The sequence below is a fragment of the Palaemon carinicauda genome, chromosome 42 (assembly GCF_036898095.1).
Source record: "Palaemon carinicauda isolate YSFRI2023 chromosome 42, ASM3689809v2, whole genome shotgun sequence".
Taxonomy (NCBI): Eukaryota; Metazoa; Arthropoda; class Malacostraca; order Decapoda; family Palaemonidae; genus Palaemon; species Palaemon carinicauda.
Window position 1 is genome coordinate 25579948 of NC_090766.1, and position 27264 is coordinate 25607211.

Sequence of the window (27264 nt, forward strand, 5' to 3'; positions counted from 1 at the left end):
TTGATTTCTAAACTCCACACCTGTGAGAGTTGAAAGTCAGTTACAGAACATTTGTACATGGTGTTGCACATTATGTCGGTTGTAGGGAAACTTTGTTTTTAATTCTTTCAAAACTTATTTTTCTTTCATTGATAGATGTGCATTTGTCAAAAGAAAACTATTTATTACTATTTTAGTTTGATACACATGAAATTATAGTTTTGTTAAATCAATGTTATATAGTAGCCAGTCATAATTTAATAATTTTATACCTGTTTTTAAAAAAGAAATAAAGTATAAACACTCCTTAGAGAATATTCTCTCATTTCAATTTAAAAAAAGGTATAATGTCTCGTTTATCCGCAAACAAATATAATGTTGTGTGTGTGTGTGTGTGTGTGTGTGAATACTTGATTATGTACGTACATATTTTCAAATACCTATGAAGCTTTTTCTTCATAAATAATACATTTTCTCTGTTTAGTTATTAGCCAAAGCGCAGCGCCATATGGTTAATAAATAGGAAAAAACGTGTATATATTTATAGTTTTATAGAAAGAAAATATATTTAAAAAAAGATTCTGTTTAAATCATATAGCCTACTCTATACTTAATCTAGCTTTCAGATTAACTTGATTTCGTCCTGTTAAGAACGGTTAGACATGTTTTATTTTGACCACTAATAGAAAATTTAAAGAATTGTCTGCAAACGAGAGAGAGAGAGAGAGAGAGAGAGAGAGAGAGAGAGAGAGAGAGAGAGAGAGAGAGAGAGAGAGAGAGAGAGAGAGAGAGAGAGAGAGAGAAGCATTACGCAGATTGAAATAAACTTCGACGTTGATAGTAAAATTCAAGACAATTTTCTGCAAACCAAAAAATCAGTGAGAGAGAGAGAGAGAGAGAGAGAGAGAGAGAGAGAGAGAGAGAGAAGAGAGAGAGAGAGAGAGAGAGAGAGAGAGAGAGAGAGAGAGAGATTACGTAGATTGAAATAAACTTCTTCAAAGACTTAAACACAGGATTTCAAGGACCTCAGTAGTGCGAATGACGTGGAGATAAGTTTGTCTCAGCTGATCGCTGTCAAACACTCTCACATTGAAACGCGTTTTGGTGTCGTCAAATGTCATCTGCTGGAAATAGAACCAAATTAGAGAGCATTTGCTGACTTTCTGAGCTATCGAAGATAAAAGGTATGTCCTGGTTATGACGAGTTTTAATTAATTATATTTTGAAATGGGACAGTCCCGGATCTGTCATTCATGCCTCGTTCCCTGTCACCTAGTACTAGTCGTAGTCAACTAACTGTTTGTTTACGTTTGGGTATTATAGTCTAGTCCACTGTCAGTTTGACAGGCCGTTTATCTTAGGTCCACAGGTCAGGTCACTAGCTGTCATTAGTATTAATTCAGATTAGCCTAAGTTAGGCCGGGTTGTATGTATGATAACGGCCACCTGTATGTATTATTAGGTCTAACTTAGAATACGGCAGTGTAAGGGGGTTCGCAGGGGGCCATTACCCCCCCCCCCCGTTAGGTAAGTAGGTAAGGACACGGCTTATAGGTTAGGTTAGGGGGGATAGTTTAGGTTAGTTGATGTCCATTTTTAATGAACGTGTGAGGAACTGGCCACTGATATACAAAGGCTCCATTAGGCCTAATTCCAACATAGAGCTGTGTGTCGTATACTAGCTTTGAAGCAGCTACCTTCCAGGATCTACAATATGCGTTTGTCATATACATTCTTAGGCAATTATATCACACGGCGTATTCCACGTAATTGTCAAATCTGCATTATCATAGCACTTGGAAAACGAAAGTCTTCACATTCATTTTGAAAGCCATAATATCTTCAGCATTTTAAAATGGGCCTACTAGAGGGAAGTAAATCTTCTGTTTATTAGATTAGGTTAGTTGCATTGATTTAAATGTTTAAAGGTTTCTCTTAAATCAGCATCCAAGCTGCCTCTCCACTCAAGCTAGGGCCAGAGTGCCAGGCAATGACTGCTGATGACTCAACAGGTAGACCTATAGTCTCCACCCCCCATCCTTAGCTCACAAGGATGGTGAGGTTGCAGACACTACAAGAAACTATCGAGTTTGAACTGGACTTGAACGCCAGTCCGGCAAATTTCCAGGCAGGGATATTTCCAATAGGCAATGATTCAAAATAACATAAATCAATAGATTTTCACCCTTGACCTGTCCCTACTGAATATTAAAATGTCATGACCCCCTCTATCACTAATAACAATGCCTTGTATTTATGTTTAGAGGGTATTCACCCCCACTTACCAAAGCTGACATAAAGTACGTAATATGTTTTTACCCATCTACATTGAAGTATCGATGATTATAGATGTACTGGTGCCAGTACAGTATGTGGCCTACCTTTTGAACATGGCCTACAATATTCTGTGACCAGCATAGTAGGTGGCCTACCCTAAAATACAACTACTGATTGCTTCCTATTTAATAACTAATTATCTAGTCTTATTAATCACTTCGTTGAACTGGTCTTTGCTCTACCGCAGCACACACCTCTCACAAATCAACATTATCTCTTTGCTCCAATGTTTTGGCAAGTGATAAATATTGCTTCACACATGTAAACTGTGTTGGTGAGTATTTTGGCATTATTTTAACCATATTAAAAATTTACGTTCTATTCATAAATGTGTGGTATATGAACATATCAGGATATTCTAGTGAGGTAGGACACATTCAAATCTGATAGGCCAAATACTCTACCAGAATCAAAGTGGTAGACCATATACTGTACTGGCATACCAGAATCAATGCAGTAGGATATATTTGTTCCGTAACTGAAATACAAACCACGGTTTGTTCCGTAACCGAAATACAAACCACGCTATTTACAAAGGGTTACCTTTTAGCGTAGCTGAAATGGCGAGCCATTAGAATTTAACGAGGGTGTATTACCCCCGCGCTAGTTAGCGGGGGGGTAGGGGAGTGGTAGCTAGCTACCCCTCCTCCCCCTCACACACAGGTGAATACTCACTTTCACTTTTGGCTCGGACTGTGACAGACGTCTCTCTGTCTTGGTCCTCGCTTGGCAGCCATTGTCTGTTTTGTCTTTACTTATTCGCTTACTTTTCTTTTACTCAATATATATGTAAACATGTTTTCATGTTTGTATATATATTTGAGTATAGAAATAAGTAAGTTTCCTTTTCAGATGTGTGTGTGTAGTGTACGATATCTACGTGGAGGCCTCGGCAGTTAGGCCACCACGGCCTAATTTTATGGGTTGCGATCGAGTTTGACTTCGGTCTTTCTCTCTCTCTCTCTCTTGAGGTCGTTCACCCTTTTACTATGTTTTACTACGCCCTTGTAGCTTCCTTCCCGTGTGGGTGGGGTTGCTACGCCGTACATTTTGTCTCAATTAGTTTATGAATCTAATTGTAGTTGTTAATTTTTCAGCTTGTAGAACGATTCCTTTCGGGGTTTTCGTTTTTTTTTCTTTAGTGTTCATTCATTTTTAAATTACATAATTACATAGTTACATAATTATAATTGTTATAATTCTGTTTTGGTTACAGCTCTCCTTCCGCGAGTGTAAGTGGTTGTGAGGGCACGTGCCTGTTGTGTAATTCTTGTTCCTTTTCCTCGGGATTCCTCTTCGGAGCCTTCCCGGGGGAATGAATGTGTACTAATATTATTTGTTTTATTTTTTTACAGTTACCGATCTAGTTCGTTTCTGTAATATAGCAACGGTGTGAGCTGTCTGGTTGAGTCCTGGGGATTCGGCTGTTGCTGCCTCCCCCCTTGTATTGTCGTCAGGGGCGTGTCTCCTTCTACTGGTAGTACTCCCGTGTCGACGGACAGCTCTCCAGTTCATTTTAGAACAGTCAGGAGGCTTGCCTCCTTGGGCGGATAACTTTCCTTCCGAGGGAAGTTTTTTTTTTTTTTTCCTGTCCAGGCTTGAGCTTTTCCTCTTATGGGGGGTTCTTCTCTTGCCTTTTTTTCGTGCGACTATGCTCTTGGTGCTGAGCGGTCGCACCTGCAGTTTCGCTCAAGGGGCTGGGCAACTGCAGGAGCTCCTCTTCGGAGGATTGCCCCTTTTAGGTCACTGGCTGACCAGTCTCTTCCACGAAGTGTTTCTCTTTCGTTCGCGAGAGAGTACACTCATAGAGACTCCTCTTCGGAGGTTTCTTCTGTTGCTGTTGCTGTTGGCCTCCCTCGCCGTAAGGCCCTCCGTCCGCCTCGTCGTAAGGGCCTCTCATCTCCCTATAAGGGTGCTTGAGGCGCCTTTTTGAATCTCCGTTTGCAGCCTACAACTTCTTTTTCTCGATCTTCCGTCTTGGTGCAGATGGACAGCAGTCTAATCTCGTCTTCCGACGGGCAACGGTCTTCCCGACGGACAACGGTCTTCCCGACGGACAGCGGTCTTCCGACGGACATCAGTCTCCCGGCGGACAACGATCCCTTCGGGGCAAAGGGTTGCCCCCACGGGGGTTCTTCCCTTGCGTGTCAGGGTTTCCCTGCGCGCCCTTCTGTTCGTCAGCGCTCTCCTGTTCGTCAGCGCTTTCAAGATGATCTTCCCTGCGGTTCCTGTTACGTGCCCTGTGCGCCCACGTTCGCCCTCGCGATCTAGAACTTCGGTTCAGGTCGGGGTCAAGGACTCTTCTTTACGCAGGCTTCCACGCGTAGCCTTCTGCTCGTCAGCGATCATCAGCTCGTCAGCGATCATCAGCTCGTCAGCGATCATCAGCTCGCCAGCGATCGTCAGCTCGTCAGCGATCATCAGCTCGCCAGCGATCGTCAGCTCGTCAGCGATCATCAGCTCGCCAGCGATCTCCGGATCGCCCACGTGTGTTACAGCTGGCACGCCAACGTTCTCCAACACTTCTGAAGGAACATGGTTCGCCAGCTACTAGCTCAACTGCGGATGCTGATCGCCATCGCGCGACCCTCAACTGCAGATGCTGATCGCCATCGCGCGACCCTCAACTGCGGATGCTGATCGCCATCGCGCGACCCTCAACTGCGGATGCTGATCGCCATCGCGCGACCCTCAACTGCAGATGCTGATCGCCATCGCGCGACCCTCAACTGCGGATGCTGATCGCCATCGCGTGACCCTCAACTGCGGATGCTGATCGCCATCGCGCGACCCTCAACTGCGGATGCTGATCGCCATCGCGCGACCCTCAACTGCGCGCCATCGCACAACCCTGAACGATTGCCCGCTTACGCATGCTGCTCCTCATCGCACCACCCTGAACGATCGCCCTCCTGCAGATGCTGATCACCATCGCACCCTTTCACGCGATCATTCACCTGCGCATGCTGCTTGCCATCGCACAACCCTGAACGATTGCCCGCTTACGCATGCTGCTCCTCATCGCACCACCCTGAACGATCGCCCTCCTGCAGATGCTGATCACCATCGCACCCTTTCACGCGATCATTCACCTACACATGCTGCTCGCCATCGCACAACCCTGCACGATTGCCCGCTTACGCATGCTGCTCCTCATCGCACAACCCTGAACGCTCGCCCTCTTGCGGATGCTGATCACCATCGCACCCTATCACGCGATCATTCACCTACACATGCTGCTCGCCATCGCTTACCGCAGCGATCTTCTTCACCTACGCGGCAGCACGATCCCTCGCCGTCACGCCCATTCGCCCGCGCGATCGCGCGCCCGCGCGATCGCTCGCCCGCGCGATCGCTCGCCTGCGCGCCCGCGCGATCGCTCGCCTGCGCGCCCGCGCGATCGCTCGCCTGCGCGCCCGCGCGATCGCTCGCCTGCGCGCCCGCGCGACCGCTCGCCTGCGCGCCCGCGCGACCGCTCGCCTGCGCGCCCGCGCGACCACTCGCCTGTGCGCCCGCGCGACCATTCGCCTTTGCGCGACCGTTCGCCCTCGCGCGACCATAGTTCGCGGCGAATTCCACAGCCGGTGGTAGCAGCAGGGACGCCTGCTCCTAGGCGGCACTCGGGATCACCTCCATCCAAGCACAGGTTGGTAGTGCAGGACGAAGACAGGTCAGTACAGCATTCTTCCCACCTTCTTTTCAGGCAGGAACCGTCGTGTCCTCTCCAAAGGATCGCCCGATCCCTTTCACCTTAGCGAGGATTTCGGACTCTGTGTCCTTGGAGCAGCAGACATGGTTTGATCCGCTGGCACGGGCGTTAATGAGGGTTATGAAACCAGCACTCACCGGCCAGGGTAACAAACCAGCGGCTGTCTCTCCTACGCTGAAGAGAAAGAGAGGAGTGGACTTCGTGGTGACTTCCCCCAGGGCGAAGTTGGTTCCCAAGAGGTCGGTCTCGAGGGTCCCCACTCCTGCACGAGTACTCTCTCCTTCTCCCGCCCTGGAAGGATTTTTGGCGGGGGGGCTTTCCGTTGAAGATTTCTCCATCGGACAAGGGGTGACTGCTTACCTCTTCCTCTGGGAGCTTACCAGGTTCTTTCCCTCCTCGGTTACGGCCCGAGGTTTGGTTCAAGGAAGCTACAGGAAGATCAAGGGTACTTTCCTCCTCTCGAGCTCAGGCACCTTGGCCTTTCGTCGTTAAGTATCTACTTGCGGACAAGCTCGATGTTGTACCATCTGGACGCACTGACTGAAGGCTTCCTTCGGGTGTCTCATCTGTGGAGGTCAACGACCTCAGACACCCTTCCATCCTTGAGAAGAGTTTTGTCTTTGCCCAAGGACAGAGACTTAAAACATCTGCTGTGCGGAGTAAATCGACTTCCGGTTTCACTCCTCCAAGGCGCTTTCTTCCAGACTCTGCAGGGCTCCAGCTCCCTTTTCTTTCAACCACGTCGGCCTAAGTTATCGGCTACGACAACTGGGACAAGGTGTCCAATTGCAGTTTCCTCCTGTCAGGAACAGATGGCACGGGAGACTTCCCCGGGGGAGGGCATAGTCCTAAAAGGAGTTCACGAACTCTAGGATTGCAGGTTTTTTCGCTGGGAGGATGCTTAAGGTTACTCATCCGAATGACAGCTTCCCGATGCCCATTCCCGCACAATCTCTGTGAGTAGCCAAGGATATCGCGCCTGCCGTCTCTGTCAGCGAATTCAGTGTCTCTGAACCTCTATGCCATAGCATCAGCAGAGTTGCCCGGTTGGGCAGAATGATCCATACCTTAGGCGAAGGTCTTCCTTAGGATCATCGACGGCTTCACCCCCGGCCCCCTCAGTCGATCCTTTCTTGTAAGGAAGGATCTGAGAGGGGATGTCCATAGTCGACCTCTCAGCCCTGATCAAGTTTGTCGAACAAACTTCGGCCAGCGTAGACCAGCAGAATCCATCAGACTGGTAACGAGGCGACAGGACTCCTTTAACCCTGGATCGGAAGGACGGGTACTTTCAGTTTCCATTCCATCCATCTTCCAGGGTGCTCGTCGAATTCAGCCTAAACTGCAAGTATTCCTGCTTATGATGCAGTGTGGCTATCCCGCCGTGGCATAGCAGGTGTGTTTCCCCAGAGAACTCTCCCTGCCTTCCTTTTGGCCGCTCAGGTGCAGACTTTCGCCTCCTCTGCTGTTTGGAGGGCTGGTCAACTCCGGTAGGCTCGGGTTTCGACCTTCTTCAGCGCCGGGAAAAGCTTCCGAATGCTGACCATGAGTGTGGGCTCATGGTATTTTGCTTGGAGCCTTCTCTTCCTCTGCCTCAACATCTGGAGTATCTGGCCATGATATTGAGTCAACCGCCTTACCACGTTGGAAACCCCGCTTCTCGTCCGTCCAGCGAGGTTAAGCAACGTCGGTACTTGGATGGGTGACCACCTGGGGACGCCAGATTCTGTTACCACATCCTCCGAGCCTTCCTTTCGGTTGACTGTGGCAAGACTGAGGAGAGTCGCAGTACCTGTTCTCAGTCAAGCAGAGTTTTCAGCCCTACCTTGGAACGTTTCCTAGTTCTTCTTTCCTCATTGACCCGTTTATAGTCCGAACGGTCGCCTCAGGATAAGTTCCATGTGGGGCGATCCAAGTTCCGGTGGCTTCAGGCAATGTTTAACCGGACTCCCTGGCCCTATGGGACCAGCGGAACTATTAAACCTGCAATGGGTGTTGACCTATGGAGCCTCTTGATGGTAGTGGATATTCTCGTCCTTTCCCCACATTCTTGATGCGGTTCTCGGACTCGTCAAAGGAAAGGGGGGGGGGGCATGTTCCGGTCCAGGCCTATGGTCAAGACCTGAAGGATACCTCTCCATCATTCAGGCAGGCTTAAGGGCCTTAGTCTGGCCCCTCTTCAGATCCTACCGCTCCTGCCAAGTCGCCCCGTTGCGTGTCGACTTCATGCTAACCAGCAGGGGACGCATTTTCACACCTTCACATCTTGCAGTAGAGATACCGGGATGATTGAGATTCTCTCAATTCCACCATCGGCTCTCTCATTCCAGGCAGGGGAATGTTTCTCTCAGACTATCCGAGCAGAGCCTCATAGAGAGAGTGTACCTAAGGGTCTTTGACCTTGGGTAACCAGCAAGTGCTGGTCTGGGGGACCTGATCGCGACAGCTTGGAACCTCAAGCTTCCGCTAGTTTTCCCCCCAGTCTCAGACCCCGAGACTCTGGCAAGATGCATTCCGGTGATGGTGGGACAACTTCGACGCCTGCGTCTTCCCTCCTTTTTGTCTGCGGACAATGGGTCTCAACAAAACCAGGTTGTCTGTCAACCTTTCAATGGGAGAGCTCCACTGGGACTATGCGCAGAACGGTTTCTGGACCCTCTGCTTCCCCTGACGGAACTCCCGGGAGAGCTTCTCCCACGGCGCAGACTACTCAAGCAACCACACTGCGACATCTCTCCCGAACCGGGGCGTCGCTTCGGCTTCATGCCTGGAGACACTACGCTTCCTCCTCTAGAAGAGACAACCCGCTACAGTCGCGGTACGGAGGTCGCGTCATCTGCGATAGTCATCCACAGGGGTCTCCCAGGCAAAGTGAAGAGTCTAAGGTGGTTGGTGCCGTGGGAGATATACCTCTTCCCGTGAGGCCTCTTCTCCAGCAATAACGGTCTTATTGCCTTTCGGCGGGAGGAAACTCCTTTCCGCTCTTGGCAATGAAGCCTGTCGCTCAGCCTTTCCCTGACCTTCAGGCTTAAAGGAATAACTTTTTCCTGCCCGCTGGATCTATCCTCGCTCATGCGAAGCTACGATCGTCCCTGCCCTAGTCGGAGGAAGACCTCCGACTTGGAGCATGGCTCGGACTTTTAGTCCTTTAAGAGATCTTCTCAAGACCCTTTTACGACAGGCCTCGGATTGTATTCCGCCTTGGGTCTTCTGCTCACTCTGGCCACGGCCAGTGTGTAAGCAATCTTCTTGGTCTCTTACTACTCCCCCCCTTTCTAAGGAAGAGGAGAAGGCAATATTCAGGCTCGCTCCTGAGTTGTTGGCTAGACTCAGAATCTGAGGGTCCCGACCCTTCGGTCCGATTCATTCAAGATTTTGAGTCTCCATTCTGTGTCTGATGTCCCAAGACCTTCTCTTTCTTGCCAGTACAGGAATCGAGAGGTTAGCGCTGGGAACAGCTGCAGTTTGGCCTCAGTTGCAGCCGATTTGGGAACACAAGGAGGACATGGGGGGAGAGTCACCAGTATACCTCTTCAGCCCGGACTCAAGGACATTCATCTCGACCTGTCTTCAGACCCTCCCCCGTCACGTCGCCCTACAGCACGATGTTGGATACATCGCAACGTCCCTCGCCTTCGAGTAATACTACTCTGTGACGCAGGTGCTACAAGCTGGAGTCTGGAAGCGTCTGATGACCTTCGCAGCCCGCTTCCTGCAGGGCGTGACCCACAGGAGTCTCGATACGTTTTCTATCGCTCTGTGGTGGCTACACAACAGCTGGTCTAACCTCAGGCTCCTTTTTGGACAGGTAGCAGAAGGTTGAGGGCATTGTTATCAGGTTTTAGTCTGCATGAACGAAAGAAGTATGTCTGGCCCTTACTTCTTTCTTCATCATCCCCTCTACGGGGAAGCAGCATCCTGGTCTCTGCATAGCTGACCTCGAACCTCTGCAGGTAAACCATGCTTCCTTGTGTTCCGAGTATTGAGTCAATACTGTCGCGTCCCCCATACCCTGACGAGGTGGTATTGGGAACGTCCTAACCCAGAGTTCCTTCTGGAACTCCAGGTCAACTGCCTAGGACGGGTCACACTTCTTCCTTCACACACAAGCTTACGTAGGCCACATGGTTCCTTGCGGTGCAAGGAACTTGTGAGGTGCAGGGACTCCTTTTCTCGAGTGCGACTCACTCGGATTCTGAGTCCCCGGGTAAAGCCAAAGCCAGTATGGCTGGGGACTTTCCACCCTTCCTAAGGGATAAGTCACCCTTTGTAAATAGCGTGGTTTGTATTTCGGTTACGGAACAAATGACAAATTCGAAGATAATTTGTATTTTTCCTAACCATACAAACCTTAGCTATTTACACATATTTGCCCGCCAGCCCTGTCCCCCAAGACAAGTCCTACCTCTAAGTGAAAGTGAGTATTCACCTGTGTGTGAGGGGGAGGAGGGGTAGCTAGCTACCACTCCCCTACCCCCCCGCTAACTAGCGCGGGGGTAATACACCCTCGTTAAATTCTAATGGCTCGCCATTTCAGCTACGCTAAAAGGTAACCCTTTGTAAATAGCTAAGGTTTGTATGGTTAGGAAAAATACAAATTATCTTCGAATTTGTCATATTTAATGTGGGTTATTACTTCGGCGGAGCTGAATGACGAGCCATTAGAGTTTTAACGAGGGTTTACTACCCTACTGCTAGTTAGCGGGGGTAGGGAGGGGTAGCTTGCTACCCCCCCTTCACACACCGGTGAATACTTCACTTTGCTTTTGGCTCGGGTGATGAACAGACGTGTCTGCTCTCACCCTCGCTTTGACTGCTATTAATCTGTTTTGCTTTTGCTTTCTACAGAGTGTGTGAAGTTGGCGGCCTCTATTAATATGCGTACGTGTCCTGGTTTACCTGACCGCCCTTGTGGGACCTTATTGTCGGCGGTAGACAGATCCTCACACCTTGTGTCCTCATTGTAGGGGCTAACGGTGTGAAAAGGGTAATGTATGCGGTGAGTGTAGGGAGTGGTCTACCTCCCAGTGGGAGAGGTTTGCCCGGCGCCGGAAGAAATTCAAAAGGGATATTTCTCCTCCAAAGGCTTCTTTGAAGAGAGAAAGTCCCAAGGCCTCTTCTTCCGTAGCCCAAACCTCCTCCGAAGCTCCCACTCGATCAGTCTCTTCCAAGAGGCAGTCGAAGGGGATTGTAGACCGTTGTTCTGTTGCCCGATCCCGGGGTGCGGGAGAGGTAGTTGCCTCCCATAGCAAGGCAGCTGCCCCTCCTCCCTCGGAGGAGGATATTGATTTCCCTGTGCCTAATCGTGATTTGTTACAGCTTTGGTCTTCCTTGGGGCTTCAGAATTCGCCCTCCAAGGAAGCCCTGTTTGATATGATCAAGCTGGGAGCAGCTGTTATACAATCGCCGGCGATAGCAGACGTAGATCCTCTTTCTATAGTCGACGTTGTTATAACGGAGGCCTCCGGTGTGTCGGATCAAACTGCTCCTGTTGTTGCTGAGGTAGCTGAAGGCTCTGATTCCCCCTCTGAACATCTTTCGAGGGTGGAACTAAGTCCCACGGTCTCTCCTGCTGGTGACTCTCCCCCCCGGGGGAGTTCACTTACAGAGGCTCCTCTGCGGAGGCCTTACGGAGGTCAGCTTGCTGATCCCATGACCCCTAGAGGGCGTATAAGGCGGAAGGCTCGTCCTCCCCTTTCGCCGTAGAGGACTTCCTTCTCCTCACAAGGGAGTTAGGAGGCGCCTTTTTGGCTCGTCATCCCCGCAGTCCTCTGCTGAGGAGACTCGTTGTTCACCGATCCTGCCAGCTACCACCTTAGACCTCTCCGAAGATCATTCGCGATCTCCTTCGGTGGAAGGTCGTCCTTCGGGACTCCCTGACCTGTCACCCTCCAGACCTGCTGTCCTTCCATCACCCTTCAAGGGTGCTGATCCTGTTATTGTACAGGCACCTGTCCCTTCGGGGCACAAGGGACTTGAGCGCAAAACTGTGCCTCAGTCCCTTAAGCGCCAGGCACCCCCTGCGCGCCGTCTTGCTGCTGTTCCTGACTTAGTGCCACTGCACTCTCTTGCGCGCGTGCGCGCCCCTGCTCCTGTTCTTACGTGCCAGGGTCCCCCTGCGCGCCCACGATCTCCTGCGCGCCCTCCTGCAGCTCATGTTATAGCGCGCCAGCGTTCTCTGCGCACACGTGCTCTCCTGCGCGCCAGCGCCCTCCTGCAGTTATCGGACCGGCTACGGCAGCTAAGACAAGGTGTCCGATAGCAGTCCCCTCCTGTCAGGAACAGGTAGCACGGGAGGCTCTCCCGGGGGGGGGGCATAATCCTAGAGGGAGCGCAGAGTTCACGAACTCTAGGATTGGCAACCCCCCCTTGCAGGTCTCAGGCTGGGAGGATGCCTAAGGTTACTCATCCGGATAACAGCTTCCCGATGCCGATTCCTGCACGATCTCCGTGATCAGCCAAGGATATCGCGCCTGCCGTCTCTGTCAGCGAATTCAGTGGCACTGAACCTCTATGACATGGGGTCGGCAAGAGTTTTGCCCGTTTGGGCAGAATGATCCATGCCTTAGGAGTAGGTCCTCCATAGGATCGTCGACGGCTTCACCCCCGGCTTCTTCAGTTGATCCTTTCTCGTAGGAAAGCATCTGAGATGGGAATTCCATAGTCGACCTCTCATCTCTGATTAAGTTTGTCGAACAAACTTCGTCCAGCGTGGAACAGCAGAATCGATCAGACTGGTAACGAGGTGGCAGGACTCCTTAGGCCCTGGATCGGAAGGACGGGTACTTTCAGTTTCCATTCCTTCCATCTTCCAGGAAGCTCTTGGAATTCAGCCTATACTACAGGTGTTCTTGCTTAAGATGCGGTGTGGCGATCCCTCAGTGGCATCGCAGGTTTTTCCCCAGAGAACTCTCCCTGCTTTCCTCATGGCCGCTCAGGAGCAGGCTTCCGCCTCCTTCACCTTTTGGAGGTCTGGTCAACTCCGGTAGGCTCGGGTTCGACCTTCTTCAACGCCGGGACAAGCTTCCGGATCCTTACCATGAGTGAGGGATCATGGTAATTTGGGAGCCTTCTCTACTTCTGCCTCAACATCTGGAGTATCTAGCCATGATATTGGGTCAACGGCCTTACCATGTTGGAAATCCCGCTTCTCGTCCGTCCAGCGAGGTTAAGCAACTTCGGCTCTGGTCGGTACTTGGATGGGTGACCGCCTGGGGACGCCAGATGCTGTTGCCTCCTCCTCCGAGCCTTCCCTTCAGTTGACTGTGGCAAGGCTGAGGAGAGTCGCAGTACTTGTTCTCAGTCAAGCAGAGCTTTCAGCCCTACCTTGAAACATTTCCTAGGTCTCTTTTCCTCATTGACCCGTTTAAAGTCCCGAACGGTCGCCTCAGGATAAGTTCCCTGTGGGGCGGCCCAAGTTCCGGTGGTTTCAAAGCAACGATTAACCGGACTTTCTGGCCCCTATGGGACCAGCGGAACGTTTAGACCTGCAATGGGTGTTGACCTATGGAACCTCTTGATGGGAGTGGATATTCTCGTCCTTTCCCCACATTTTTTATACTGTTCTCGGACTCGTCAAAGAAAAGGGGGTGGGGGGGGGCATGTTCCGGTTCAGACCTATGGTCAGGACCTGAAGGATACCTCTCCATCATTCAGGCAGGTTTAGGGGCCGTAGTCTGGCCCCTCTACAGATCCTACAGCTCCTGCCGAGTCGCTCCGTGCGCAACGACTTCATGGTACTGGCGTATTCCAACCAGCAAGGGACGCATTTTCATACCTTCGCATCTTGCAGTAGAGATACTGAGATGATTTGAGATCCTCTCAATACCGCTATCGGCTCGCGACAGCTTGGAACTTAAAGCTTCCGCTGTTCTTCCCCCCAATCTGAGACCCCAAGACTCTTTGGCAAGATGCATTCCGGTGATGGTGGGACAACATCGACGCCTGCGTCTTCCCTCCTTTGTTGTCTGTTGAGAATGGGTCTCAACAAGACCAGGTTGTCTGTCAACCTTTCAATGGCCCTGAGAGCTCCACTGGGACTATACGCAGAACGGTTTCCGGACCCTCTGCTTCCCCTGACGGAACTCCCGGGAGAGCTTCTCCCACGGCACAGGCTACTCAACCAACCACACTGCAACATCTTTCACGAGCCGGGGCATCGCTTCGGCTTCACGCCTGGAGACACTACGCTTCCTCCTCAAGAAGAGACAACCCGCTACAGTCGCGGGGCGGAGGTCGCGTCATCTGCGATAGTCATCTGCAAGGGTCTACCAGGCGAAGTGGAGAGTCTTCTGTGGTTGGTGTCGTGGGAGAGATACCTCTTCCCTTGAGGCCTCTTCTCCAGCAATAACGAACTTATTGCTTTTCGGCGGGAGGAAACTCCTTTCCGCTCTCGGCAGTGAAGCCTGTCGCTCAGCCTTTCCCTGGCCTTCAGGCTGAAAGGAATGAACTTTTTCCATCCCGCTGGACCTTTCCTCGCTCATGCGAAGCTGCGAACGTCCCTGCCCCCAGTCGGAGTGAGACCTCCAACATGGAGCATGGTTCAGACTTTTTAGTCCCTTAAGAGATCTTCTCAAGACCCATTACGTCAGGCCTCTGATCGTATTCCGTCTTGTGGCTCCTGCTCACTCTGGCCTCGGCCAGTGTGTAAGCAATCTTCTTGGTCTCCTGAGTTGTTGGCTAGACTCAGAATCTTGAGGTCCCGGCCCTTCGGTCCGATTCCTCCAAGATTTCGAGTCACCATTCTGTATCAGATGACCCAAAACCTTCTCCTTCTTGCCAGTAAAGGAATCGAGGGGTTATCTTTGGGAGCAGCTGCAGTTTGTCCTCATGTGCAGCCGGGTTGGGAGCACAAGAAGGACACGGGGGAGAGTCACCAGTATACCTCTTCAGCTCTGACTCAAGGACATTCATCTCGACCTGAATCCAGACCCTCCCCCGTCACATCGCCCTACAGCACGATGTCGGATACATCGCAACGTCCCTCGCCTTCGAGTAATACTACTCTGTGAGGCAGGTACTACAAGCTGGAGTCTGGAAGCGTCTAATGACCTTCGCAGCCCGCTTCCTGCAGGACGTGACCCACAGGAGTATCGATACGTTTCTATCGCTCTGTGGTGGCTACACAACAGCTGGTCTAACCTCAGGCTCCTTTTTGGACAGGTAGCAGAAGGTTGAGGGCATTGTTATCAGGTTTTAGTCTGCATGAACGAAAGAAGTATGTCTGGCCCTTACTTCTTTCTTCATCATCCCCTCTACTGGGAAGCAGCATCCTGGTCTCTGCATAGCTGACCTCAAACCTCTGCAGGTAAACCATGCTTCCTTGTGTTCCGAGTATTGAGTCAATACTGTCGCGTCCCCCATACCCTGACGAGGTGGTATTGGGATCGTCCTAACCCAGAGTTCCTTCTGGAACTCCAGTTCAACTGCCTAGGACGGGTCACACTTCTTCCTTCACACACAAGCTTATGTAGGCCACACGGTTCCTTGCGGAGCAAGGAACTTGTGAGGTGCAGGGACTCCTTTTCTCGAGTGCGACTCACTCGGATTCTGAGTTCCCGGGTAAAGCCAAAGCCAGTATGGCTGGGGATTTTCCACCCTTCCTAAGGGGTAAGTCACCCAATGTAAATAGCGTGGTTTGTATTTCGGTTACAGAACAATTGACAAATTTGGAGATAATTTGTATTTTTCCTAACCATACAAATCTTAGTTATTTACATATATTTGCCCGCCAGCCCTGTCCCCCAAGACAAGTCCTACCTCTAAGTGAAGTGAAGCAGTTCACTGGTGTGTGAGGGGGGGAGGGGTAGCTATCTACCACTTCCCTACCCCCCTGCTAACTAGCGCGGGGGTAATACACCCTCGTTAAATTCTAATGGCTCGCCATTTCAGCTACGCTAAAAGGTAAACCCAATGTAAATAGCTAAGGTTTGTATTACTTTCGGCGTAGCTGAAATGACGAGCCATTAGATTTTAACGAGGGTTAAACTACCCCTGCGCTAGTTAGCACGGGGGTAGGGGAGGGGTAGCTAGCTACCCCTCCCCCCCACACACTGGTGAGCTGCTTCACTTCACTTTTGGCTCGGACGATGAGCAGACATGTCTGTCTCGTCCTCACATTGTTGACAGCCTTAATCTGATTTTTCTTTTTCTTACAGTTTTGTGTGTTTGAAGTTGGCCTCTACCTTTTCCTCCTATTATGCGGAAGTGCCCTGGACTCCCCGACCGCCCCTGTGGAACATTCATGTCGATGCTCGATACAGACCCTCACACCCTTTGCCCGCAGTGTCGAGGTCAACGTTGTGAAAGAGATAATAATTTTAGTGAGTGCAGGGAGTGGCTTACCTCCCAGTGGGAGAGGTTTGCCCGGCGGCGTATGAAGAAGTCTAAGCGAGACCATTCTCCCTCAGGGGCTGCCTTGAGGAAGGAAGGCTCCAAGGACTCTTCTTCCGTTGCCCGAACCACCTCCGAAGCTCCCACTCAATCAGTCTCTTGCGAGAGGCCGCCGAGTGGTAGCGTAGGCCATTCTTTTGTTTCCCAACCTCGGAGTTCGGGAGAGGGTGTTGCCTCCCATAGCGAGGCAGCTCCCCCTCCTCCTCTGGGGGAGGATATTATTGATTTTGTTGATGACCAAACTGTTTCTAACAATGATCTTTTTGGTCCTCCTTGGGGCTTACGGGTTCACCCTCCAAGGAGGTTTTGCTTAACTACATCCGATTGGGTGCCGCTGTCAAGCAATTGTCGTCACCGTCAGAGGTTGATCCTCTGTCTCTTGTCGACTTTGTGGTGTCCGAGGTATCCAATGCGGTATCACCCATCACCTCTTCCACTCCAAACTCTACGGTAGCTGATGGCTTAGTTTCTCCCATTCCTGTTCAACCTACAAGGGAGAAACTAAGTCCATCATCAGTCTCTCATGCTAGTGTTTCTCTCCCTTGGGGGAGTTCACTTACAGAGACTCCTCTTCGGAGGACTGCAGAAGGTCAGCTTGCTGATCCAACGGCCCCCAGAGGGCGCATTCGTCGGAAGGCTCGCCTTCCTCTTCGCCATAGAGGCCTTCCTTCACCTGCGGTGAGGAGGCGCTTCTTTGGTTCAACATCTTCGATGCAGTCCACCGCAGAGGAGCCTGGTGACCAGTCATCCATCATTGGTCCTGGACCTTTCTGCAGATCGTTCGCGATCTCTTTCGGTGGAAGGTCGTTCTTTTGAAGGACACGTCGACCTTCCACACGATAGACCTGCCGTCGCCGTTTCTACATGAGCCTAACAAGGCTCCTCCAAAGCACGCTGTTGTGCGCCAACAACATACACGCCAACGAGACCTGAGACCTGACGAACGCTCTTTAGTAGCTCGTCAGACCCTATCACTAAATCCTAACACAGGGCATCAAGGGCGTATGCGCATGTTATGCACCCCCTCATGCGCACATGCGCCCACTTTCTCCTGCGCGCCAGGTCTTGCCTGCGCTTATGCGCAACACTCTCTTACGCGCCCGCGCCCAACTGTGCACCATCAACCTCCTTCGCTCTCCCGCGCGCCAACAGTCTCCTGCACGTGCGCATACGCGCCCAACATCCAACTCTCCTGCGCGCCATGCTGCGCATCATCATACGCTCCAGGTAAAAGCTCCGCGCCAACGACCTACTGAAAGCAGTACTTCTGGGAAGTGAGCATTGCTGCCTCCTCCCACGCGCCAACCAGTACCAACGCGCCAGCGCTCACCTGCGCGCCAGCCTTCTCCCGCGTGCATCCGCAAGGATACGCACGCGCGCCCTATGCACACTCGCCCATCCTCTCCAAAGGATGCGCGCCCCACATGATTCAACTGCGCGCCCGCGTGCTAGGGATCTTTCTCCTGCGCGCGCCCTACGGCCGGCATAGATATATGCGAACACACTCCTGCGCGCCCGCACACTCGACGTGATAATCCTGTGCGTGAATACTCTCCCGCGCGCGAGCCCCGATATTCTCCCTTGCGCTAGCGTCATTATTCTCCCTCGCGCAAGCGTCAATATCCTCCCACGCGCGAGACGACTGAACGACGTACGGAAATGTCGCCATCGCCTCATTCCCCTCCGCGCTTGCGCATACCACCTCCCATTGTGGGAGAAGGGAAACATCCAGAGGGGTCCAGGATCCTAAAGCTACCACAGGCGAACCCACCAATGATGGTGACTCCTCCTAGGGATCCTTCAAAGGGTATGTCTGACAGCGCATCTGTCAGCCAACAGCCCTCGTTCGGTGCCCTGATCAGAGCTGTAACTCAGGCTTTCAAGCCTGTCTTCTCTGAATTGGGACACAGGACCACGACTTCTTCTACCCCTTTGAAGAGAAAAAGAGGAGTTTCAGACACGGTCACTTCCCAAGGGTGAAACTGACTCCACACAGACCTTCAATGCAGGTTCCTTCTAGTCCTCAGACTGCCTCTCCTTCCCTTTCGGACAAAGATTTCCCATCCCCAAGGGAATCACGCGAGGAGAGAGACCCCCATCGCACCAATGGAGGAAACCTCTCTTCGCGCCGAGGGGTCTACTCAGTCGGGGATTGGAAGAAACATGCCACCCTCGTCAATGTTGGAGTCTTATATCCTTCCCAGGAAGGAATCTAATGACTCCAAAACATTGCTGAAGTCCTCTACTAGGACTAGGATGGAGCCAACTAGCCACTCAGGGAATGTCCACAACTCTCCCCAAGAAGAGCCTTCGGGGATAGAAGGAGACTTCGCTGCAAGTCTACAGCAGGAGGAGACCAGCAAGAGTCAGAACATGCGTTTTGGCAAGTTCTGACTTTAATGAATGCTCTCAACGGGTTTTCCGACCCAGAGATCCCTCTTCGAGAGGGCAAAAACATGGTCTTAGACCGAGTCTTTGGTACTCAAAAACCCTCTAAGACCAGTGTAGCCCTGCCCTGGTCTCAGGGTTAAGAGTACCAGAGACAAGATCTCACAACTGCTCTCCGAGATGTCCTCCTCCAACCGTTCCGGTGCCACCAACAAGCTCCTCGCACCTCCTCGCGTACAGCAGAGGAGGTACTTTGAGATCCTAGAGGGGCCTTGTTTAGCTCTTCCTATTCACCACTCGCTGGAAGAGCTAACCAGGGGAGTCCCTCTTGAGAGAGACTCATTCTCAGCAGACGAGATCCTCAACCAGGAGAAAGTTGTGAAGTGTACTATGCAAGCCACATCGATATCTGGTTGGGGACCTTAGGTATCCTGATACGTTCCGAGGACTATTCTAAGGAACGTACCAGGAAGGCTATGGAAATCTTCTTGCTCTCAGGTACTTGCACGATCGAGTTTCTGGTCCACCAAGTCTCGAACTTGTAGGCAAATACCATCCTGAAACGTCGGGATGCAGTAGCTGAGAGATTCCATCAGAAGGTCCCCAGCACCGAGATCAATAGGCTCAGACATTCCTCCCTAGAGGGATCCCTCCTGTTCGAGCCTAAGGATGTGGAACATGCCGCTGAGAGGTGGAGGAAGTCTCATCAAGACTCCCTCCTTCATAGGGTTTTAACATCCAAGCCCTATAAGCCTCCAGCATCACAGCAGTCCCGTCCAGTCAAGACCACTACAACGACAACAGCAGCGAAGACCTTGGCGTCTAAACCCTTTACTGTCAAAGAAAGAAAAGGAAAAAAGTCCTCCAGGGGAGGCAAGAATCCTAGAGGGATCAGCCGAGGCCGCAAACGCTAGGATAGGCAGTCCACCTGCATTTCCACCAGTGGGGGGATACCTACAAAGTTGCTCAAACAGGTGGAAGCAACTCGAAGCCGATTCCTGGACAATCTCCGTGATCAGTCTAGGATATGGCGTCCCGTTCATAACATCTCTACCTCCCCTGATGACGAATCCAGTGTCATTGAACTCCCTTGCCATGGGATCGGCAAGGGAGCAAGCCCTTCAGGCAGAAGTCCAGACCCTGTTGAAGAAGGGCGCTCTCCAAGAGGTCCTTGATGGATCCCCAGGCTTCTTCAGTCGACTCTTTCTTGTAAAGAAGGCATCTGGAGGCTGGAGACCAGTCATCGACCTCTCAGCCCTGAACAAGTTTGTCAAACATACTCCGTTCAGCATGGAGACGGCGGACACGGTCAGACTAGCAGTAAGACCGCAAGACTTCATGTGCACACTGGACCTAAAAGGACGCGTACTTCCAGATCCCAGTCCATCCGTCTTCAAGGAAGTACTTAAGATTCAGCCTAGACAACAGAAAGTACCAGTTCAAGGTGGTGTGCTTCGGTCTTTCCACAGCACCGTAAGTCTTCACCAGAGTGTTCACCCTAGTATCATCTTGGGCACACAGGATTGGCATCCGTCTGCTCCGTTATCTGGACGACTGGTTAATCCTAGCAGACTCGGTGTCAACCCTTCTTCAACACCGAGACAAACTTCTGAGACTTGCCAAGATCTGGGGATCATGGTAAATCTTGAAGTCTTCATTGCTTCCCACTCAAAGACTGGTATACTTAGGCATGCTTATAGACACCACTCTCCACAAAGCCTTCCCATCAGACAACAGGATAGCAAGGTTGAGGAAGGTCGCAAGACCTTTTCTCAGACGAGAAGAATTTCCAGCCCAATCATGGTTACGTCTCCTCGGTCACCTTTCATCGCTGGCCCGTCTAGTTCCCAATGGTCGCCTCAGGATGAGATCCCTCCAGTGGCGACTCAAGTCCCGGTGGAATCAAGCGTACGACTCCCCGGACATCCAGATCCCCATGGGACCTGCAGAACTGATGGATCTGCGGTGGTGGGTGGCAGACGAGAACCTACGAAAAGGAGTGGATCTTCTCATCCTCCCCTCGAATTTGATGCTGTTTTCGGACGCTTCAAAAAAAGGGGGGGGGGGGGGACCCACGTGCTGCACCACACGACCTCAGACCTCTGGTCAGAGTCAGAAAGGTACCTCCACATAAATCTCCTAGAGATGAAGGCCGTCTTTCTAGCCCTTCAACAGTTCCAACAGTACAGTACCTGGCAAGTCACCCTGTGGTGGTGATGAGCGACAACACCACAGTAGTGGCCTACATCAACAAACAAGGAGGTACTTTTTCGCACCAACTATCCCATCTAACAGTAGTGATACTGAGATGGGCCAAAATCCACTCAATACCACTATTGGCACGCTTCATTCCGGGCAAAAGGAATGTGCTCGCCGACAACCTGAGCAGATCATCTCAGATAGTGAGTACCTAGTGGTCTTTGGATCATCTAGTAGCCAACAAAGTCCTGACTTTGTGGGGTTCTCCAACTGTGGACCTCTTCGCAACGGCCCTGAACTTCAGGTTCCCGCTGTACTGTTCCTCAGGCCCAGACCCCAAGGCTCTCTGGCAAGATGCTTTCCAACAACGGTGGGACAACATCGACGTTTACGCCTTTCCCCCGTTCTGTCTGATGAGGAGGGTACTCAACAAGACCTGAACATCGGTCAATCTTTCAATGACCCTCATAGCTCCGCTATGGCCTCACACAGAATGGTTCCCGGACCTTCTGCAACTCCTAACAGAGCCACAAAGAGAACTCCCTCCACGACACAATCTACTCAAACCACATGCCAACATCTTCCACAAAGCCATAGGTTCACTACGGCTTCACGCCTGGAGACTATCCAGCATCTCCTCTCTGAGAGAGGAATTTCGCAACAAGTTACGATCAGGATGTCTGGACACCTGCAAAAGTCTTCAGCAGCAGTCTACCTGGCAAAGTGGAGAGTCTTCTGTGGTTGGTGTCGTGGAAGGGGTATCTCTCCAATCGATGCCACTACTCCAACAATAGCGGAGTTCCTTGCGTATTTGCTTGAAGAAATGCGCCTTTCAGTCTCGGCAGTGAAAGGCTATCGCTCAGCCTTAAACCTCGCCTTCAGTCTGAAAGGAATGGACATTTTCTCATCGCTAGAACTTTCTCTACTCATACGAAGTTATGAACTTACCTGCCCTCAGTCGGAAGTGAGACCTCCCCCATGGAACGTGGTTCGAGTTCTCAGGTCTCTTTAAGAGACCTCCCTATGAACCATTACGCCAGGCATCAGATCGCCACCTAACCTGGAAGACGGTGTTCCTGCTAGCTTTGCCCTCGGCCAAGCGAGTCAGCGAACTTCATGGTCTCTCGTATGACATCGCCCATTCTAGGGGATGGGGGGAGGTAACGTTCAGCTTCGTCCCTGAGTTTATTGCCAAGACTCAGAATCCAAGAGTAGCGGATTCTCGATTCGACTCCTTCCGGATTTCTAGTCTCCGTACTGTAACAGATGACCCAGACTATCTCTTACTATGCCTAGTAAGGAGCTTGAGGCTGTACCTCAAAAGATTAGCTGTAGCCCGTCCTTGTGTGCCAGCACTATTCGTCAGCACAGGAAGGACTAAGAGGAGGGTCACCAAGAACACCATCTCTGCATGGATTCGCAGGGTCATTGACCTGGCACTGAATCCAGACCCTCCTCCGTCACGGCGCCCCAGAGCACATGATGTCCGGGGCATAGCTACGTCCCTGGCCTTCAAAAGAAATTTTTCAGTGACGCAGGCTCTTCAAGCTGGGGTGTGGAAACGGCAAACAGCGTTCACATCCCACTACCTGCAAGATGTGATCCACAGGAGACTTGATACGTTCTCTATCGGTCCTGTGGTGGCTGCACAACAGCTGGTTTAAAATCTCAAGCTCCTTATTGGACAAGTAGCAGAAGGTTGAGGGCATTGTTATCCAATTTTAGTCTGCATGAATGGAAAGGTTTGACTGGTCCTTATTCTTTTCCTAATCATCCCCTCTCTTGGGGAAAGCAGCATCCTGGGTTCTCTGCATAGCTGACCTCAAACCACTGCAGGTAAACCATGCTCCCTTGTGTTCCTAGTATTAATATTAATACTGTTACGTCCCCATACCTGACGAGGTGGTATTGGGAAAGTCCCAGTCTACAAGTTTCCATCTAAAGAACTTCAGAACAACTTTCTAGGATGAGTCACACTTCTTCATACATTCACACCGAGCTTGTGTAGGCCGCAGACCTTGCGTAGCAAGGTTTTAGCAAGGTGCAGGGACTCCTTATTTCTTGAGTGCTTATACACTCAAATAAGGAGTCCCCGGGCAAAGCCAAAAGCCAGACTGGCTGGGATGTCCACCCTTCCTAACGGGTGAGGCACCCCTATTAAATAGCATGGTTTGTATTCCAGTTACGGAACAAATGACAAATTTTTAGATAATTTGTATTTTTCCTAACTATACAAATCTTAGCTATTTAACCAAACTTGCCCGCCAACCCTATCCCCCTTGAAGTCCTACCGCCAAGCAAAGTGAGCTCAAGCACAGGTGTGTGTGTGTGTGTGGGGGGGGGGGGGGGGGGGAGCAAGCCACCCTCCCCTACCCCCGCTAACTAGCAGTGTGGGTAGTAAACCCTCGTTAAAAATTAATGGCTCGTCATTTCAGCTACGCCGAAAGTAATACCCCTATTAAATAGCTAAGGTTTGTATACATACATACATACACCAAGGCACTTCCCCCAATTTTGGGGGGTAGCCGACACCAACAATGAAACAAAACAAAAAGGGGACCTCTACTCTCTACGTTCCTTCAGCCTAGCCAGGGACTCAACCGAGTTCAGCTGGTACTGCTAGGGTGCCACAGCCCAACCTCCCACATTATCCACCACAGATGAAGCTTCATAATGCTGAGTCCCCTACTGCTGCTACCTCCGCGGTCATCTAAGGCACCGGAGGAAGCAGCAGGGCCTACTGGAACTGCGTCACAATCGCTCGCCATTCATTCCTATTTCTAGCACTCTCTCTTGCCTCTCTCACATCTATCCTCCTATCACCCAGAGCTTTCTTCACACCATCCATCCACCCAAACCTTGGCCTTCCTCTTGTACTTCTCCCATCAACTCTTGCATTCATCACCTTCTTTAGCAGACAACCATTTTCCATTCTCTCAACATGGCCAAACCACCTCAACACATTCATATCCACTCTAGCCGCTAACTCATTTCTTACACCCGTTCTCTCCCTGACCACTTCGTTCCTAACCCTATCTACTCGAGATACACCAGCCATACTCCTTAGACACTTCCAGGTTTGTATAGTTAGGAAAAATACAAATTATCTACAAATTTGGCATATTGGTTAAGATATTCATTCAAGGACAAAATGTACTGCCCTCTAATGTAAATTTTCAACCAGAATACCATTTTGAGTAAAGTAAGAATATATAAAGTACTTTTCAGAGAAGTCGGTTGTTGAAAAACTCACATAAATATGATAAATCAGAAATTTTTGTTATATTAGTGTAAGATATGTAATGTAAATTTCCATCCAACTTATTTTATTTGCAGGATCTTGTACTCTAATTACAAATTAGGTTGGCAATGCTTCACTCATGACCCATGAATTTTATTTCAGAAAGATGTCATCTGAAAGTGATGATGATTTCCAATCAGCTGATGAGGGATCAGATTTAGAGGACTTTGAGAGTCCCAACCCACAGAAACCTATTTTACCCGAGCCAGTGAAGCCTGAAATAGCAGATTCATCTGATTCTGAAGAAAACAATGACGAGGAAGAAGAGGAAATTCAACCTGTCGCAAAGTCTGTAATCGAGAAATCTAAGTCAGAAGCCATAGAGAAAGAATGTGGTACAGTAGAGGATACATCTTTAATTGGGGTACTGAAAAACTTGTCTTTTCAAGTGAATGAGCAACTAAGCCTTGCCAAAAGTTCTTTGGATTCTGTAGATAACCATAGTGAAGATGGAGAATCCAAAAGGTCTGATGATGAAGAATCCAAAAGGTCTGATGATGAAGAATCCAAAAGGTCTGATGATGAAGAATCCGATAGGTCTGATGATGAAGGACCTTTAGAGTGTACCTTTAAAGCATTTCCAGGGGCTTTAACTAGTGATAGTAAACTTATAGACATGCATGTAGAGAATGTTGAAAATTCAGTAAAAACTCAGCTAGATAATGTACAGAGAAATACCAAGGAATTAAGTGCCTTAGATACATGTAAAGAGGTGACTCAAATGCCAGAAATTACAAAGGAGTTTAAGGAAATTCAAAATGAGAAAGTGGCCTTAACTAAAGAACCTGAAAGTGAGCCCCTTCAAATGTTAAAGGAATCTATTCATGTTGAAGAAAAAGCAGATGAGGAGAAATCTTCAGTTTCTGTGAATGAATCTAGAGAATTAGTTGGATGTGATATTCAGGAAGCAGTTCCTTTAAAGAAAATTTATGAGGAAAAAAAATCTGAGACCTCACAGCAGGCAACTCAAAAGCCAAAACCTATCCGAGAGAGTAAAATTGGCTTGAAAAAGCCCAGAGAAAAATTGGGCGAGCGATTGGGTGCCCGCAAGTTAGGTTCAAGGGTAGAAAAGAAGCCAATGGAAGGTTTGGGCTGTGAATCTATTAAGCAAGTGGACCCATCCAGTGATGGAAACCCTTGTACCCATTTGGGTTCAGAAGAGGCTCAGACCTCTAATAAGAATGAAAAGAAGCTTGAAGATAGTTTATGGGAACAAGAAGATAGATGGCAGCAGGCTCAAAAGACTAGTGAAAATAGGAAATCAGTAAGTAGGTTTTTGTTGACTTTAGTGGATATATAATACTGTACCAATATAATTTCTTTCATTTGAATTTTTGTTCATGTAACTACTATAATGTACATTTTTTAAATTGTAAGATTTTTCGTAGCCTATTGAATTAAGTTCTTTGAATAGGCAAAACTCATTTGTTCCGTAACTGGAATACAAACCTAAGGAGGAACCATTAAAATTTAGTGAAGGTTATCTACCCATCCCGCTACCCCTCCCACTCATACACTTGTGATTGAGCTCACTTTGCTTTTGGCTCGGATGGTGAACGGTCGTTGGCGCTCTTCATCTTCACCAAATATTGGACTGCCGTTAATGCTATTTTTGCTTTTTCTTTTTTCCATGTGTGAGTGCATTGACTTCTGCTGGCCAGGCGTACCTGCCCTGAAGCTGAGGGCTGCTCCTGCGGTACTTTCATGTCCGCCGAGGACATCGATCCTCACACCCTTTGCCCTCCCTGCAGAGGTCAACGGTGTGATGTGGGTAATAAGCGTTCTCTGAGTGTCGGGAGTGGTCTGCCTCCCAATAACAAAGGGTTGGTCGATGGCAAAAAAAGAAGTCTAAGCGGGACTCTTCTCCTTCGAAGGTTTCTACAAAGCAGAAGAAACCCAAGACGGCTTCTTCCTCTTACTGACCTTCCTCCGAAGCTCTTGCTCGTTCGGTCTCCTCCGAGGGACCGTTGAGTAGGAGAGCAGGCCAATTAACACCTAGACAACCTCAGTCCTCGAGGTGGAGGTACATGACTCTTTCTCCTTTGTTACAGGTTTGGTCATCCTTGGGGTTACTGGGTCCGCCCTCCAAGGAGAACCTGCGGCAGTATCTTTGCCGTGGTGCTAGCGTGCTGCCCGCGCCGACGTCAGAGGTGTATTCTCTGTTCTTCGTCGACGTCATTGTGTCCGAGGCGTCATCCACTGCCCATTGTGCCGACGTTCCAGCCCCTTTGGACTTGTCCGTCATTGCCGAAAATTGCGCTTCCCCCCCCTGCGGACATCCTTCAAGGGGGTAGTAAAGTCCTAGGCATCTCTCTCTTGCGAGCGTTTCTCTCCCTCTGGGGAGTTCACTCATAGAGACTCCTCTTCGAGGACTGCTGCTGAAGGTCAGGTTGCTGATCCACCGGCCCTTAGAGGGCATCACCGTGGACGTTGTTCCCGTTGTGCTCGCCCTCCTCTTTGCCTTAGAAGTGTGCCTTCACCTTCGGTGAAAAGACGCCTCTTTGGCTCTTCAGCCTCATCTTCGCAGCCTTTCTCAGCAGGGGAGCTTCCTCATCCATTGTCTTCTGGCTCTCGTACTTCACCTGCCCCTGGACCTTCTAACAACAACGCTGCCGCTGGTCCGCGATCCCCTTTGGTGGATGTTCGTCCTTCTAAAGGACACATACCATCGCCAGCTCGACATCATATGCGCTGATCTTCGACTCATCCTACGACTCACCGTTTGCCTGACTGTCCATCTCCGTTCCTGTCTCATCCATCTCACCATTTGCCCACGTGCCGATTGACCACACGCCAACCTCATGGGCTCACCGCCAACGCGTCCTTCTCCCACTCGCCATTTTCCAGCATGCCTTTTGCCTGTGCGTCTTTTTCCGGCTCGTCATTCGCCTGCACGCTCTTCTCCACCTCGTCAGTAGGACCCTTCCCGTCGTACGCCCTCTGACCATCTCCGACCAAC

The 27264-nt window shown here is 50.4% G+C and overlaps 1 protein-coding gene and 1 pseudogene across 1 annotated transcript; both read left to right on the forward strand.

The window, feature by feature from the left end:
• Nucleotides 1-942: 942 nt before the first annotated feature.
• Nucleotides 943-25605, forward strand: LOC137633055 (transcriptional regulator ATRX homolog). The gene is made up of 2 exons (XM_068365220.1): nucleotides 943-1163; nucleotides 24408-25605. The coding sequence occupies exon 2, from the start codon at nucleotides 24412-24414 to the stop codon at nucleotides 25603-25605; it is 1194 nt and encodes a 397-aa protein (XP_068221321.1). The 5' UTR covers nucleotides 943-1163; nucleotides 24408-24411.
• Nucleotides 13143-13261, forward strand: LOC137633369 (5S ribosomal RNA; annotated as a pseudogene).
• Nucleotides 25606-27264: the final 1659 nt, after the last annotated feature.